The sequence below is a fragment of the Barbatula barbatula genome (genome assembly GCF_947034865.1).
Source record: "Barbatula barbatula genome assembly, chromosome: 10".
In the NCBI taxonomy this organism is placed as follows: Eukaryota; Metazoa; Chordata; class Actinopteri; order Cypriniformes; family Nemacheilidae; genus Barbatula; species Barbatula barbatula.
The window spans coordinates 21,781,319-21,794,101 of record NC_136773.1 but is presented as its reverse complement, the minus strand read 5'-3'; the positions used below and the strand labels follow the sequence as shown (position 1 = coordinate 21,794,101).

At 39.2% G+C, this 12,783-nt stretch overlaps 1 protein-coding gene across 1 annotated transcript in view; it reads right to left on the bottom strand.

The window, feature by feature from the left end:
- Nucleotides 1–12,783, bottom strand: part of shank3a (SH3 and multiple ankyrin repeat domains 3a) — a 170,279-nt gene that overhangs the window by 52,246 nt on the left and 105,250 nt on the right. Inside the window, exon 12 of the mRNA XM_079466447.1 lies at nt 4,608–4,792. Within this exon, the coding sequence (XP_079322573.1) occupies nt 4,608–4,792 (185 nt within the window). The remainder of the gene's footprint in view (nt 1–4,607; nt 4,793–12,783) is intronic.

The following is a 12,783-nucleotide window of genomic DNA, read 5'->3' as shown; positions in this document are numbered from 1 at the left end:
GTTTATTTATATGTTTGTAGTGTGTAAAGATGCAAAAATTGGTCAAATTTGTAATAAGGAAGCCTAACCAATATTATAAATACATCTCAGGGAAGGAAACATGGTACATTGTATACAAGCCCCTTTAAATTCAATATGAAATAAAACGGACTATATTGAAATTGCAATATTTAAAATGATGGTTCACTACATTCCTTTCCAAATTATGAAAGATTTCTATGAGAATATACTGCAGGCTAAAAAGCAGACTAAAAGCTTTCAAAATGCATCTCAAAATATGCTTTCGTGATCCAGACATGAAGTTTGATCTGGGACAATGCATTCACAGTTCCCCTAAAAGGCATCTTCAAAACCAAAATGCTTTTTCAGAAAGACTCGCTACAGATCAGGTTAAGTATAGCATTTGGTTTTATACACAGCCAACGTTCTAAGACCCAATGGCAAGAAAAATTTTAAGCCACAGAACTAATCTACTCTTCATCAAATGTCTTGTGACAACATATACCGCGATCAAGTACTGTTTGATCGAAACCCTTAAAATGATAAGTTCACGTTACAGTCTTCGTTTGGGCCAACCATAACTCGTGACTGAGTTGACTATCCAAGCCTGTTCAATGTTTCCCAGCATGCTCTAGTCTAGTACACCTCTTCTTATTAATCTTGCAGACAGGCATGAAAATGAAAATGCTGGAAATAACAGCCAGATTAGACATTCACAAACATGATTAATAGCTATGGGACACCCCCAATGCTGGTGGAATATTAATGACATCATGTGTGCGACAGCCACATCTCTGAGATGCTGAAAGACTAAAGCACGCATCAACAACCACTAATGTTATACAACAATAGCCATAAGACCGGCAACTGTGTTTAAATGCTTGCTCTCTTGAGTCCTGACAAATTGATCAATGATGATATTTTGATTAAGCTAAGTCGAATAAAACGTTTAATGCCATTGACTTTATTCTGATTATTAACTAGATCAAACCTTAAAACTAAAATTTAAGTAACTAGATGTGAAAATCATGGTAAGATTTAAGAGCAATATATAGCAGGAGAGACGATGTAAAACTCATTAGAGATATGCAAAAGGCACAAATTGAACGGCTTAAATGTGCTTCTCTACCGACAGCTACAGCCGAGGTGATTGGGTGAGAGAGATCATCATTACCTTCAGTATTCACATAACCACCATCACTGTCCTCAAGTCATTTTCAACATAATGCTCTATATACAGAGATTCTGGTGATGACATTTCGGGGAAAAGAAGGAATTAACAACATGGCAATTTAAATAGTTATAGTACTATCTTAAAGGGTCTTCCCCCCCAAATAAAAATGATTTGATTATTTATTCACTCTTGTGTCATTGATTTCATCCCATCATCCGTTCATCATCTGTGACCTCAAAGCAAGGCTGAAATAAACTCCAAAGACACACTATTCAGAAGTGAAGATGTATTTCATGTCCGTTTCAGGTTCACTGTTATCAAATTGAATTGAGTTCATTCAGGCCTCAAGGTCTTGTTTTGTTTGTGCCACCAAACAGGATTTTTTGGGGAGTGCGAGCCTCCAAAGGTAAACCAATGTCGAAAAAACTATTGGGACAAAGTCCCACAGCTCTTGTCGAACCTTCCTGTCCCACTGTATTCAAATAGCGTCCCGAGCCCAGGCGATTGAGTCCTAACGGCTCAGATATTAATGAATCTCAACGAGACAGACATTATGAATACATTAGCGAGGAGCTAAAGCCAGACTGCTGGTTGCTATTATAGAGTTGAGAACAGTGCTCGGAGAAGAGGAATTGTGCAGAAAATGGAAATGTTTTTGGACATATGGTGGCATTGCGTCAGAGGTTCATCGCTCGGTCCAGCATATGGTTTGTCCTGGCAGTTTCTAAGTACATGCCATCATGGTGCCACAAGCTTATTATGGAACTTCTATCTGCACCAGCATGCGCACCCTGGCACTTCTCAGGCAATAACGCACCTGCTGCCCAGCACACACTTCAGTGTGTTTTTGGAAGGCAAAATGAAAGTTCAGCTGTTTCGGACTAGAAAATACGCAACTATAAAATCATGTTCAAAGACATAAAAAGGGTAATAAGGATATATTTAACATCTCAACTGTTTCGCCTAGGCGGCTAACAGATAATTACGACTTTGTGCTGGAAAAACGAATAATGTCTTTATGATCTTTAATTCATAAACGCACGTCAGATGTATGTATGTAAAGCTATCAAATGAGCTTAAAATGAAAGTCAGAGATTTGAATATACCATAGCTCTGTATTTTAAATGTATGTTATGAAAGTTGTTGCTCATTTGTATGCCTTAAAAAGTATCTTCTATGAAAGACTTCTAAGCTAAACCAAATGATGTGCCACTAGGGCCAGCTGGAAGAAATGATAAATAATTTGTGATTCAAACATTAAGGGCCAGATTTAATAACAGCTTGTGGCAGCGCAAACGCCTCTTTTGTCTGTATATTTACTAAAGACTAACTTTACTAAAATTAGCGCTGAAAAGGTGTGGACAGCTGTTTTTGCGACTGATCTTATTGTATATGCATTTCTAGGAGTTTCCTCTTCAGACGCAAGGTTTATGGGAGGAGAATATTTTAAAGAAACACTCGATTTACAAAGGTTTGCGCTCGTCATTATGCGGGTATGTCTTAAATCCATCATTAGTTTTCACTGCTCTTGGTTGATCGGGTTGATAATCATGGTATATTGCACCTGTTTTTTATATTCGCCTTGTAAGTAAATCACCCACTGAAATTTCCACTCCAATCTGCACTTTTTGGAAATCGCACTCTTGTGCTATTTCGTCCTGTATATATGTGAAAGATGTACAGTTATAGTATAGATACAGCTGTAAGGAGGGAGGATTCACACTAACATTGCAGTGTGTGTGTGTGTGTGTGTGTGTTTATGTGTGTAGGGTATTGGGTACAGTCTGTGAGCAAAGGTTGACATGCAGGTTTGGTAAAGTGAAGAGAAGTAGTTATAGAATAAAAATTACTTTAATAGGGCTGTGCATGGCACACACACACAAATGCGCACACACACTCGTACACTCGGAAGGGGGGCAGTGAAATGGATGCAGAGTTCTTTACCTTCCACTGCGTTTGAGCGGTGGTCTGGTTTGAAGCATGAATGGAGACAAGAACAGAAAGACACATAAGCCATGAACTTGAGCCATAAGCGGACACACATACCGTACACACCTGTTGTTGTGTTTATTCAATAATTCTGAGACTATTAAGTTTTAAATGCAACTTCCAAAAACGGTGATCTTACATGGATAATTTGGATAAAAGTGTAAATGCCCTGGCAAGAATCCACAATTGTAAATTCTTCTGCAGTTCATTTGCATGTGCATCTCATCTACCCATGAGATCATCTACCAACATTCATGTCAGTTCGAACTCAAACACAAAATTACACAAAGAATCTGCTCACTGGCTGTCGAGTTCAGTTTCAATTTCACACTTCAGATCTACTGTTCCTATCTGTTTGGGATCTGAACTCGGAGCACCTAGCATTGTTAATGTAAATTATACCACTAGTGCTTACACTTTCACTTACGATTTGAAGGACTACTACTATTTGTTGTTAAGAATCTTTCTAAAAATAGACGCAGGAAGTCCCTACCACACACACAAACACATACTTATATAATGGAAAAAAGCATTCATTCACACCCAGCGTGTGACTGTGAGCTCCATCCAAATCTATAAATAACAACACAAATATCAAGTCTTCAGCATCTCAACATCCCACTGGACCAAGATTTCCTAGCAAGAGCATGAAAACAAACAAACACAGTCTATACAAATAGCTATACTCTCTGAGTCATAACGCTGCGGACACGATGTTACAGAAGGAAGATCATGTGCATCGTGCATATACAAACAGTCACGTTCAACACTCACCCAAAAGATACAGAAGTTTTTCAGGCCACCCAGCATCATGTTCTGTCGATCGTTTCCATATTTCTGTGCGTAATATGTATGAATATTCTCACCTGTGTATTGTGTGTCATGTACTGTATATCTATTGTGTATCCAAATTAGCACTGTGTTCTCACTTTGCAAATGTGTATATTATATCACACGTGATACTGTATCATATAAAGATATACAGATATACAGATACTGTAATTCCGCCTCATTGGCTGATTAATAGAATTGCTAGTTTCCCTTAATGACCAAAACAGCCATCTCAATGGATATTAGAGACTATTAGAGCATGCTTAAAGGGGTAGTGCATTTAATTTAACTTCATCTCTTCTGCAGACCACACAAGATATTTTAAAGAACGTTGGTAACAAAACAACACTGGCCCCCATTTTGGGTGAACTATCCCTTTAATGAAGACTTCAGGTATAGTCCAATAAAGACGGTAACGAAAAATACATCTAACATGTCTCACATGCCAAAACATGAATCAAACCCTATAAATGATGAAAATTTCGCTGTAATCGTTGCATCACAGAGCAAAGTTGTACAAACTCCGCCCCTTCTCCAATGACCAATGGAATGACAGATGACTGACAGCTGTCAAACACAACCTGACCGACATTGAAACCGGTACAGTACTCACCTTTGACCCTCTCTCCGCGGTTCAGCTGTATCTCTCCCTCCCCTTGCGGCGTATACGGTTTGACCACGATGAAGGTGCGACCAGGCACGGCGCTGTAGAGTTTCCGCTTGGGGCCCCGGGCTCCTGATAGTGTGCGCGAGGGCCCCGTCAGAGGAGGGCTGGGGTCTCGTTGGACCGTCCCCGGGCTGTAAACAAAAACATAGGTTACTGTGGTGATGCCCGGCAACTGGTAGCCAAATCCGGTGGTCACCGACATGGTCCCGTAAGCCCGTGAGAGAGCGGCGTGTGCGTGCGGCTCTCCTTCTCGATATTCCCAAACCGGCCAGGGCTGTCAGGTGCGAGCGGCTCACTCCTCTCTCCTCTGCTCCTCTCTCCACCTCTCTCCGCTCTTTCCTCTGAGCGCTCCCCACCCTCCCCCTCACTCCCGTTAACGGCTGCCTGTCGCGAACGGCGCCGAGAACTCGGGCTGCACTCGCCGCGAGTGGGGCATGTTCACTCCCCGCGGCTCTCACACACACAAGGACGCTGTGACACGGCTGCGCTCTTTCCCCGTTGCTGGGCTCGCGCGTTCCCTCCCTCCCTATGAACATTCTATCCGTGCGCGGAGAGTCGACGACGCGCGGGCGCCAGGGGTCCGGATTGATTATGTGTGTGTGTGGGGGGGTGGAGCACGACTCACCTCACCCCCCTAAAACAGCCTCACACCCATAGACCCATAGACGCACACACATTCTCCCAGTGCCGTAATCAACAGCCCCTCCCACCCTGTCTCTCTCTCTGCCCTCTGAATCCCCCCTCCCTTTCTACTGTCTCTCACCCCCCCCTCCTGTCTCTCTCTCTCTCTGTCAGTGAGACAGCTTCTGAATGTTAATGCAGCTGCAGGCAGAGTGGCTGTTCCTCTGTCTCATTCATTTCAAGTTTTTGCCATTCACACTCTCATTCCACACACACGTCCTCCAAAACAGTAATATACCACAGAGCTTGCACTCACGTTCCTCTTTTCAGTCCAGTGGGGAACAAAACGAGAAGACACACACATGAGAGCAGAACATACACTCAAATGTTCACCAATTCAAGCCAACTCACACTTCCTCGAGAAAATGAGTATCGCTCAGATGCTGCTCTTTCATAGCTCAGGAGAATTGACGGAGTTCTTAGTTGTTTCATTTAGTAACTGTAGCAAATTCTCTCAGATATTTCTCCTAACACTGCTTTAGAGAAATAAAAAGGTGAAAGTAAAATGAACGTACATTATATATTTGAAATAATCTGGATTTGGGAACAGTAGATGAGAAAGGTTTGAGTTCGTAACGAAATCTTTAACAATTCCAACTTTTCATTGCGATCTGATCTCACTTTGTGACAAGATCTCTTGAGACTCTTTTTCTTAGGAGAAATATCTGAGATGCTCTCCGTTAAATGTCATGGATGTCTAGGACAAATCATTTATTTCTTAAAAAGATGTAATTTCTGATTGTCATTTCAAACCTGTACGACTTTCTTTCTGTAGAGGAACACGAAAGATATTTTGAAGAACGTTGGTAAGCGAAGAATGGCGGGTCCCATTGACTTGCATACGATAGAAGTGAATGGGTGCCGCAGTTGTTTGGTTACTAACATTCTTCAAAATGTCTTCTTTTGTGTTGTGCAGAAGAAAGAAAGTCATACAGGTTTGATATGACAAGAGGGTCAATGACGAGAGTAACTTTTGACCAAATTTTTGGGTGAAGTATCCCTTTAAGGGTATCATCACTGCACCATTCGCAAAAAAAGGTATGAAACAAAATATACTGTCATTTGGCATGATTGAAAATGTATCCCTAATGAATAGTTGTATAGTTTTAATCTAAAAAGATTCAAGAAATTGTCCCACATCAGTCACTCCAAACACACATACCCATTCTGGCTCTGTCTTCATCCATTCCTCGCTCTAAACATGGAGCTCAGTGATGGCTTTCCAATTATTGCAGCGGAAAAGAGCAGGACTGACTGCAAAACGTAAATGCAGTGTGACGAGAAAAAGAGACGGATTTCAGAACGCAGAAAACACGAAAGGCCATAAAGAAAAGGAGTGAAATGAAAAAGAAGATAGAGAGAGTATCAGATGAAAAGAAATGATGGACAGAGATGTGTGGAGAGAGTAAGAGAGAGATTGGGAGACTGTTGTCACGGTTTCCTCTGACTAAGTATTGATCATTCACAGCCACCATGAGCCCGTAATAAACAGCAGAGAAAATCATGGCCTGGCTCTGCAGTAATCCCACATTTCACACACATCAATCATCATAAAAACAGACATGCACGGCCTCTGACAAGTGTTCGTTTTATTTAGCACATTTGTAAGACGATAGATTTGACGCGCCTGAGGAACGGCACTTCAGCGTCCGCGGATGACATTAACACCACGCTCCGCTCTGGCTGATCTGAGCACTGTGTTTAACTCTTCACATGCATGAGCAAACTTCGGGGGCGTCGCTAGACTCCTTTTACTGGAGAAAACGGATCTATATGAAACTTAGTAACCAAATTCACGCTCGTAAAAGCGACGCAATCCCAAAACACCAGCTCGTGCCATACTTTCGTTGGGGGGAGGTAAGACTTGATAAACACACTACTGTAGTCTACAGCCAGTCACGTTTAAGACATTAGAGGAAAATTCGTCAAGTCTGTAAAATTGCATTATTGCTAAGAAAAACATTTATGTTCTGGTACTTTCAGAAATAAATTCATATTTATTCACTAGCTCTAGTTTAGGACATAACATTAAAAGTTACCAGTACCTATAGCGTAGAAAACTATGTGCTATTGCAGTATGAACCAACTTTGTTTGAACTTAGTTGGATCGTGAAACTAGAAAATATTGTTTTTTTGTTTAGATAAAATATACTCTTTATCTTAGTTGGAGCTATAGAATGACTGGTTTATTGAAATATTACAATTTTAAATTCTTGAGTAGATGTAGTGAATTATTATCATTGTGTAATGTAGAACGAATGCCGATGTGCAAGAAAAATGTCTCTCTGCTTTCAGTATTTCCATACAGTGCATGCAACAATGGTAATAAAGTGTATGTTAAGAATTTAGAAGATACAGTACTTATATATTTTTAAATACACAAATGTTTACAATATTGTTGCACTGTAGGAATATAAGCAAGGGAATTTTGTATCGCATTGTGTTTGCATACTTTTTGCACACAGCAGGTTTTTAAGAAAAAAGTGATGGAAAAAGTAATGGCCTGTGCCCCGTAGAGCTTTAGGTCTAGTAACGTAAAACAAAAACGGTTTGTTAATGTTAATACACCCTTCTTAAGAGCGTAGAAAAAGTTTTTGGGAATAGAAAATGCAAGATTTGGATGTATAAATTGTCAGTCCATTCCAAATTTTCATTTATGCAGCATTTCAAGATGAATGGTGGCCATTTCTTTTCATTGTCTGTCAAATTTCAACAAAAGACAAGGACAAAACACATGAAAAGTGTGATAAAAATCCAGGGAATCACATTAAAAAATTACTTTTCCTAAATACATGTAGAAATATCACTGTGTATTTCTTAAAAGCGAATATGAACTTGTATTCTTTGCAGTATTTGAGGTTTGAAAAATACAGAGCATCGTTTCTGTTCTTCTCACCTGTTTTTCCAGTTTTAATTTACCGCAAATAATTGCAAACAGAAACAATATTTGTATTTTACCTTTAGAAGAAATATTGTTAGTAGTTCACAGTATGAAACAAAAATTATTATTGTACCTTAAACATACCTGTAAATAGTGAAAAACTCATTTTTAAAAAAAATATTTTTTCTTTGTGGCTGTATGTTTAGTTTAAATCATTTTTTGAACATGAAACAATCATGTACTCACACCTGTACTATGCGAAATGTGGCATCACTGCAGAGCCGGGCGATGATGTGATGTAATGTTTATCTTGGGCTTGTTGTGGCTCTGACTGATCGATACGGAGTTAAAGGAAATAGTGACAATTTCAACATTCAAACACAGACGCACACACTCACACACATTCTAAAGTCTGTAATCCTCTAAGATATTCCTGTAGAGCAGAAAGCCCATTCAACCCTAATAAAACACACACACGCACACAGCTGACATGCATGACCCCTACACCTCACACACGCTACCACCTTCTTTCAATCGACCAGACTAAACCCCCTATGGCATACAGCGTCTTGTTGAAGTGTGTAACAAAGTGATATATTGTCTTTGTACCTCCTCTCTTAAGGCGTCCTCTGGGCTTCCTCCTTGGACACCAAATATACTTGGGTAACCCTGGCAACAGCCATCATGGAGAGATAAATTGAAAGCAACTGTCTTGATTCACCAGGTGCCAATGTCAACAATGAATCAGAAGGCTTTTTCCCTCTCTCTCTCTCTCTCTCTCTCTCTCTCCTGGTCTCTCTCTTTCTCTGTAATAGCAACTAGAGATAAATGACTGATGGCTTGATCCAAAGTGTTAGACTAAGTCTGCCATGAGAAGACACATTCAGTCGAAACAGCTGCACATTCATTTCATTTCGTTCAACTTCAATATACAGTATGACATTTGCTGTCATATGTAAACCAAATTAAATCTGCATATTAATGGGATAAATCACGCTCTAATTTCAAATACATTAACCAGCCAACTTCCCAGTAACGTGGTTGCATTCGGTGCTTGGCGGGTATTCATTTTGGACCCTGTGTGCGACTGTCAGGATGCTATTCATATAACTGTGATGTTCAGTGCATGGCCATGACAAACACAAACCAAATCAACAGAAAGGTAAAAGTGTAGGTAAAAATACTTCAGGACTGGTACAGGTTTATAAGCAGCAGTGACTGCAGACCGGAGTTATTCAGGTGAAATGATTCGCATTGCTGGAGGGGAATCTATTTTTGTATCTGTGTGACAGCTTACTTACTGTAGCACACAGTAGTACTAAGGTCACAATAAAGAAATGACAATATCATGGTCTCTGTTATGCCTCTAAAAAAGCTCCCATGTGACTTTTCTCCATTTTTAGCCCAGCTTTGACATCAGCGGCCGCATCAGACAAAGCGTTTCCTGTGAAGTGTCAGCTGAGGAAAGCTTCTGTCTTCTCTCGACAACAGCAATGTGTATTCGAAGAAGACGACCCTTGGAAAAAAATGATGCTTAGACCCATCAGTACAAGCACACGAGAGACTATGACAGAATAAAGCTTTGAAATCGTTCATCAACATCCAAACAGATATGTGCACGAGTCTACCATGGTAAAATGCTCTCTGTGGACAGACTAAGATGAAAGAATAAAAAGCGTTATCCCATATCTCTCTCATCATCTCTCTATATTGCACCTTCTAGAGGTTAATTGAGTGTAATAGAGCAAAGGGAGAAGCTTCTACATCTACAGAGAATAAACGTGTGTGTCCCTCCCCCCAGCAATTTCTGAGACTGCAATCAACTAAAATGACTTCTTTCTCTCAGTCTCTATTGCTTGCCTTATTTCTTTTCTTTTTCATTCCTTTAGAAATGTTTGCAATGTCAAAGGCAATTGGTTTCAACCGTGCTGCTATCAGAGGAAGAACTGTAAGACTGTGTCATAAAAAGAACATGTCCAGGTCATACTGCAAAACCAAAAGAAAAAATTAAAGATACTCATATACTCATACATATTCAAGGAAAAAGCCCATTTCGAGGTATTAAGATATATTTTCATGACAAACTCATTCACGTTGCATAGCTTCTATTTTATGATTCAAACAATCCTACAAAAATGACTCTTGATAACCTTTAAAGGCTTATATTGTCTTTATATATTATTGATTTATTTAATTTCATAAACAATACATCATAACAATTTTCATAACAAGTACATCATGCTTGTAGCATTGTTTTATTTTAAAGTTCAAATAATAGTACAATGCAGGTGTAATAGTTTAAAGGCTTAGATTGTTTTATTTAAAAAACAATTACATAACAAAATAATAAACAATTCATTTAGTTAAGTATATTAATTTATTAAAATAAATATTTATATGATTGATCAATATTATTATATTATATAAGAAGATTATATAAATAATTATTCTGAGACACAAGAAAATGTGCCTAATTTTCTTGAAAATTATGTCACAATTTAAATAAATCAATAGACAAATAAAATATATATATATGCTTCACTTTTAAGCAGAATACCTGTCCATTTTCGTATTTCTATACTTTGATTTTGGTGTGACCCAGACATATTATTATTATTATTACATTGCACCAAATGTCTGGAATGAACTCCAAAACACCATAAATCTAGAATCACTTCCACCTATTAATACTTTTAAAAACCTTTTAAAGTCAACTTTGAATGAACAGTGTAATTGCTTTGAACTAGATGCCTTTAAATTGTATGTATGTATTTGTTTACATCAACTATAATGTCTTGTTTGTTTTTTAGTATGTATACTGTATGTATAGAGATTTGCGGTGTAGTATGTAATCTTGTTTTTTTGTCTTTAAACTTTCTGGCCGCCTGTCTTGGCCAGGACTCCCTGGGAGAAGAGTTATTGTAAATAAAGGTGAAATAAAAAATAAAATAAAAATAAAATTACTGACAACTTTTGAGAGATGCACCGATACTGGCAAAGCACGAGAGGTAAAGCCAAGCTAGAAACAGAACTAACTAAAAATGACAATAAATGTTGAGACAACATGAGAGTTCAGAAGATAATATTGACCTCAACGTCACATCTGCCAACCGCCAATATAAAAACAGGAGCTTAAATCGTTCAATCTTAGCACTTCATTCTATTGGTGAGTGTCGAGGGAGTTTCAGGTCTGAATGTCCTTTGGGTGGAATCCATCACAGAAAGAGGCCCGAGAGAGAGGTGCTTCAGAGTGACATCTCATTTACCTGCCCTGCACAAACAAAATAGATTCCCTTTTTTCATCAATAAATCACTTAATGCCCTTCCTTCACTCTCTAAACGGAACTCATAAATCGTGAAAATAATGAAACAGTAGAAATGAGGTAAGATCTACAATTTGGTCTCTTGGCTTGGAAGTAAGACACGTTAATGATGAGTGATGATTTTTCTGGAGACTTCAGTCACAACGGCCTACTTTAACACATTTCAAATCATCTTATCGTTTTCACAAGAAGGTGAACTCACACTTCATTGTACATCGCCTTGTGCATAACAGGCTGCAATGAATACTCGGCACTTTACCAAGTTATCTTCCAGTGTACAAGAAGGAAAAAAGCAAATGAACAGCCATCATCTCAATAACCAAATAAATGCTGTGCAGGCAGCTATGTGGTGATACTCATGTTTGCCCTCCTTGCCGTTTGCTGCTCTTTTTCAGTGACCCGGGCGCTCTGAATACACTCAGAGAATGTTTGGAACAACGTGTCACGGCCTCACATCTGATGCTGAACAAGAAGTGGCGCCCGGTGCTGATCACATAACTACAGCACTAATTACACACTCTCCTGGTCACCACGGTATCCTCAGGGCGTGACAGGTGGACACAGCCAGAAGAACGACAATGACTAGAGAGTGAGCGAGCGAGAGAGAGCGAGAGAGAGAGAGAGAAGGGATAACTGTAGAATAACTGACCCCAAGGACAGAAGCTCTGGCATAGTTCCTGTTTGTGTTATCAAATTCTGCATATTTATAACAAACACAGCTATATGCATAAAGCACACACTTACACAAACACAGGTGTCTGTACGTCTTATTATTAGGGGACCAAGATGTCAGGAGATACTAACAGATGGACAACTAGGACAAAACACAGCAAATGCACCTCAGGACCACCGCGAGAAAGAAAGTGAAACAGACCCACAAGTATTGTTTGGAAAGTATAAACACTACACCTCCTGGTTAACTTACCCAAAGTCCTGTTTCCAATTCATCAAACTAAGGGTGGGTTGCACCAACAAGGATTAAAGTAAACAGAGTTAAGAGCAAATCTATAGGGTTTGTTGACCCTAGTTTTATTTTAATTCAAATTGCGTTGCACCACCTAATTTTAAACAGAGATGAACCAATCCTGGATTAAAACTTTATTTTAAACCGTCATATGCGATTCATTTTTGTCCGCCATGATGGATTTGCCAGTGTAACTCAACTGCAAAAGTGTAAGTGCACTTTCATGTAAAAAGGAAATAAACAGCTCGTGTTCATGTAAATTAAACTTCATTT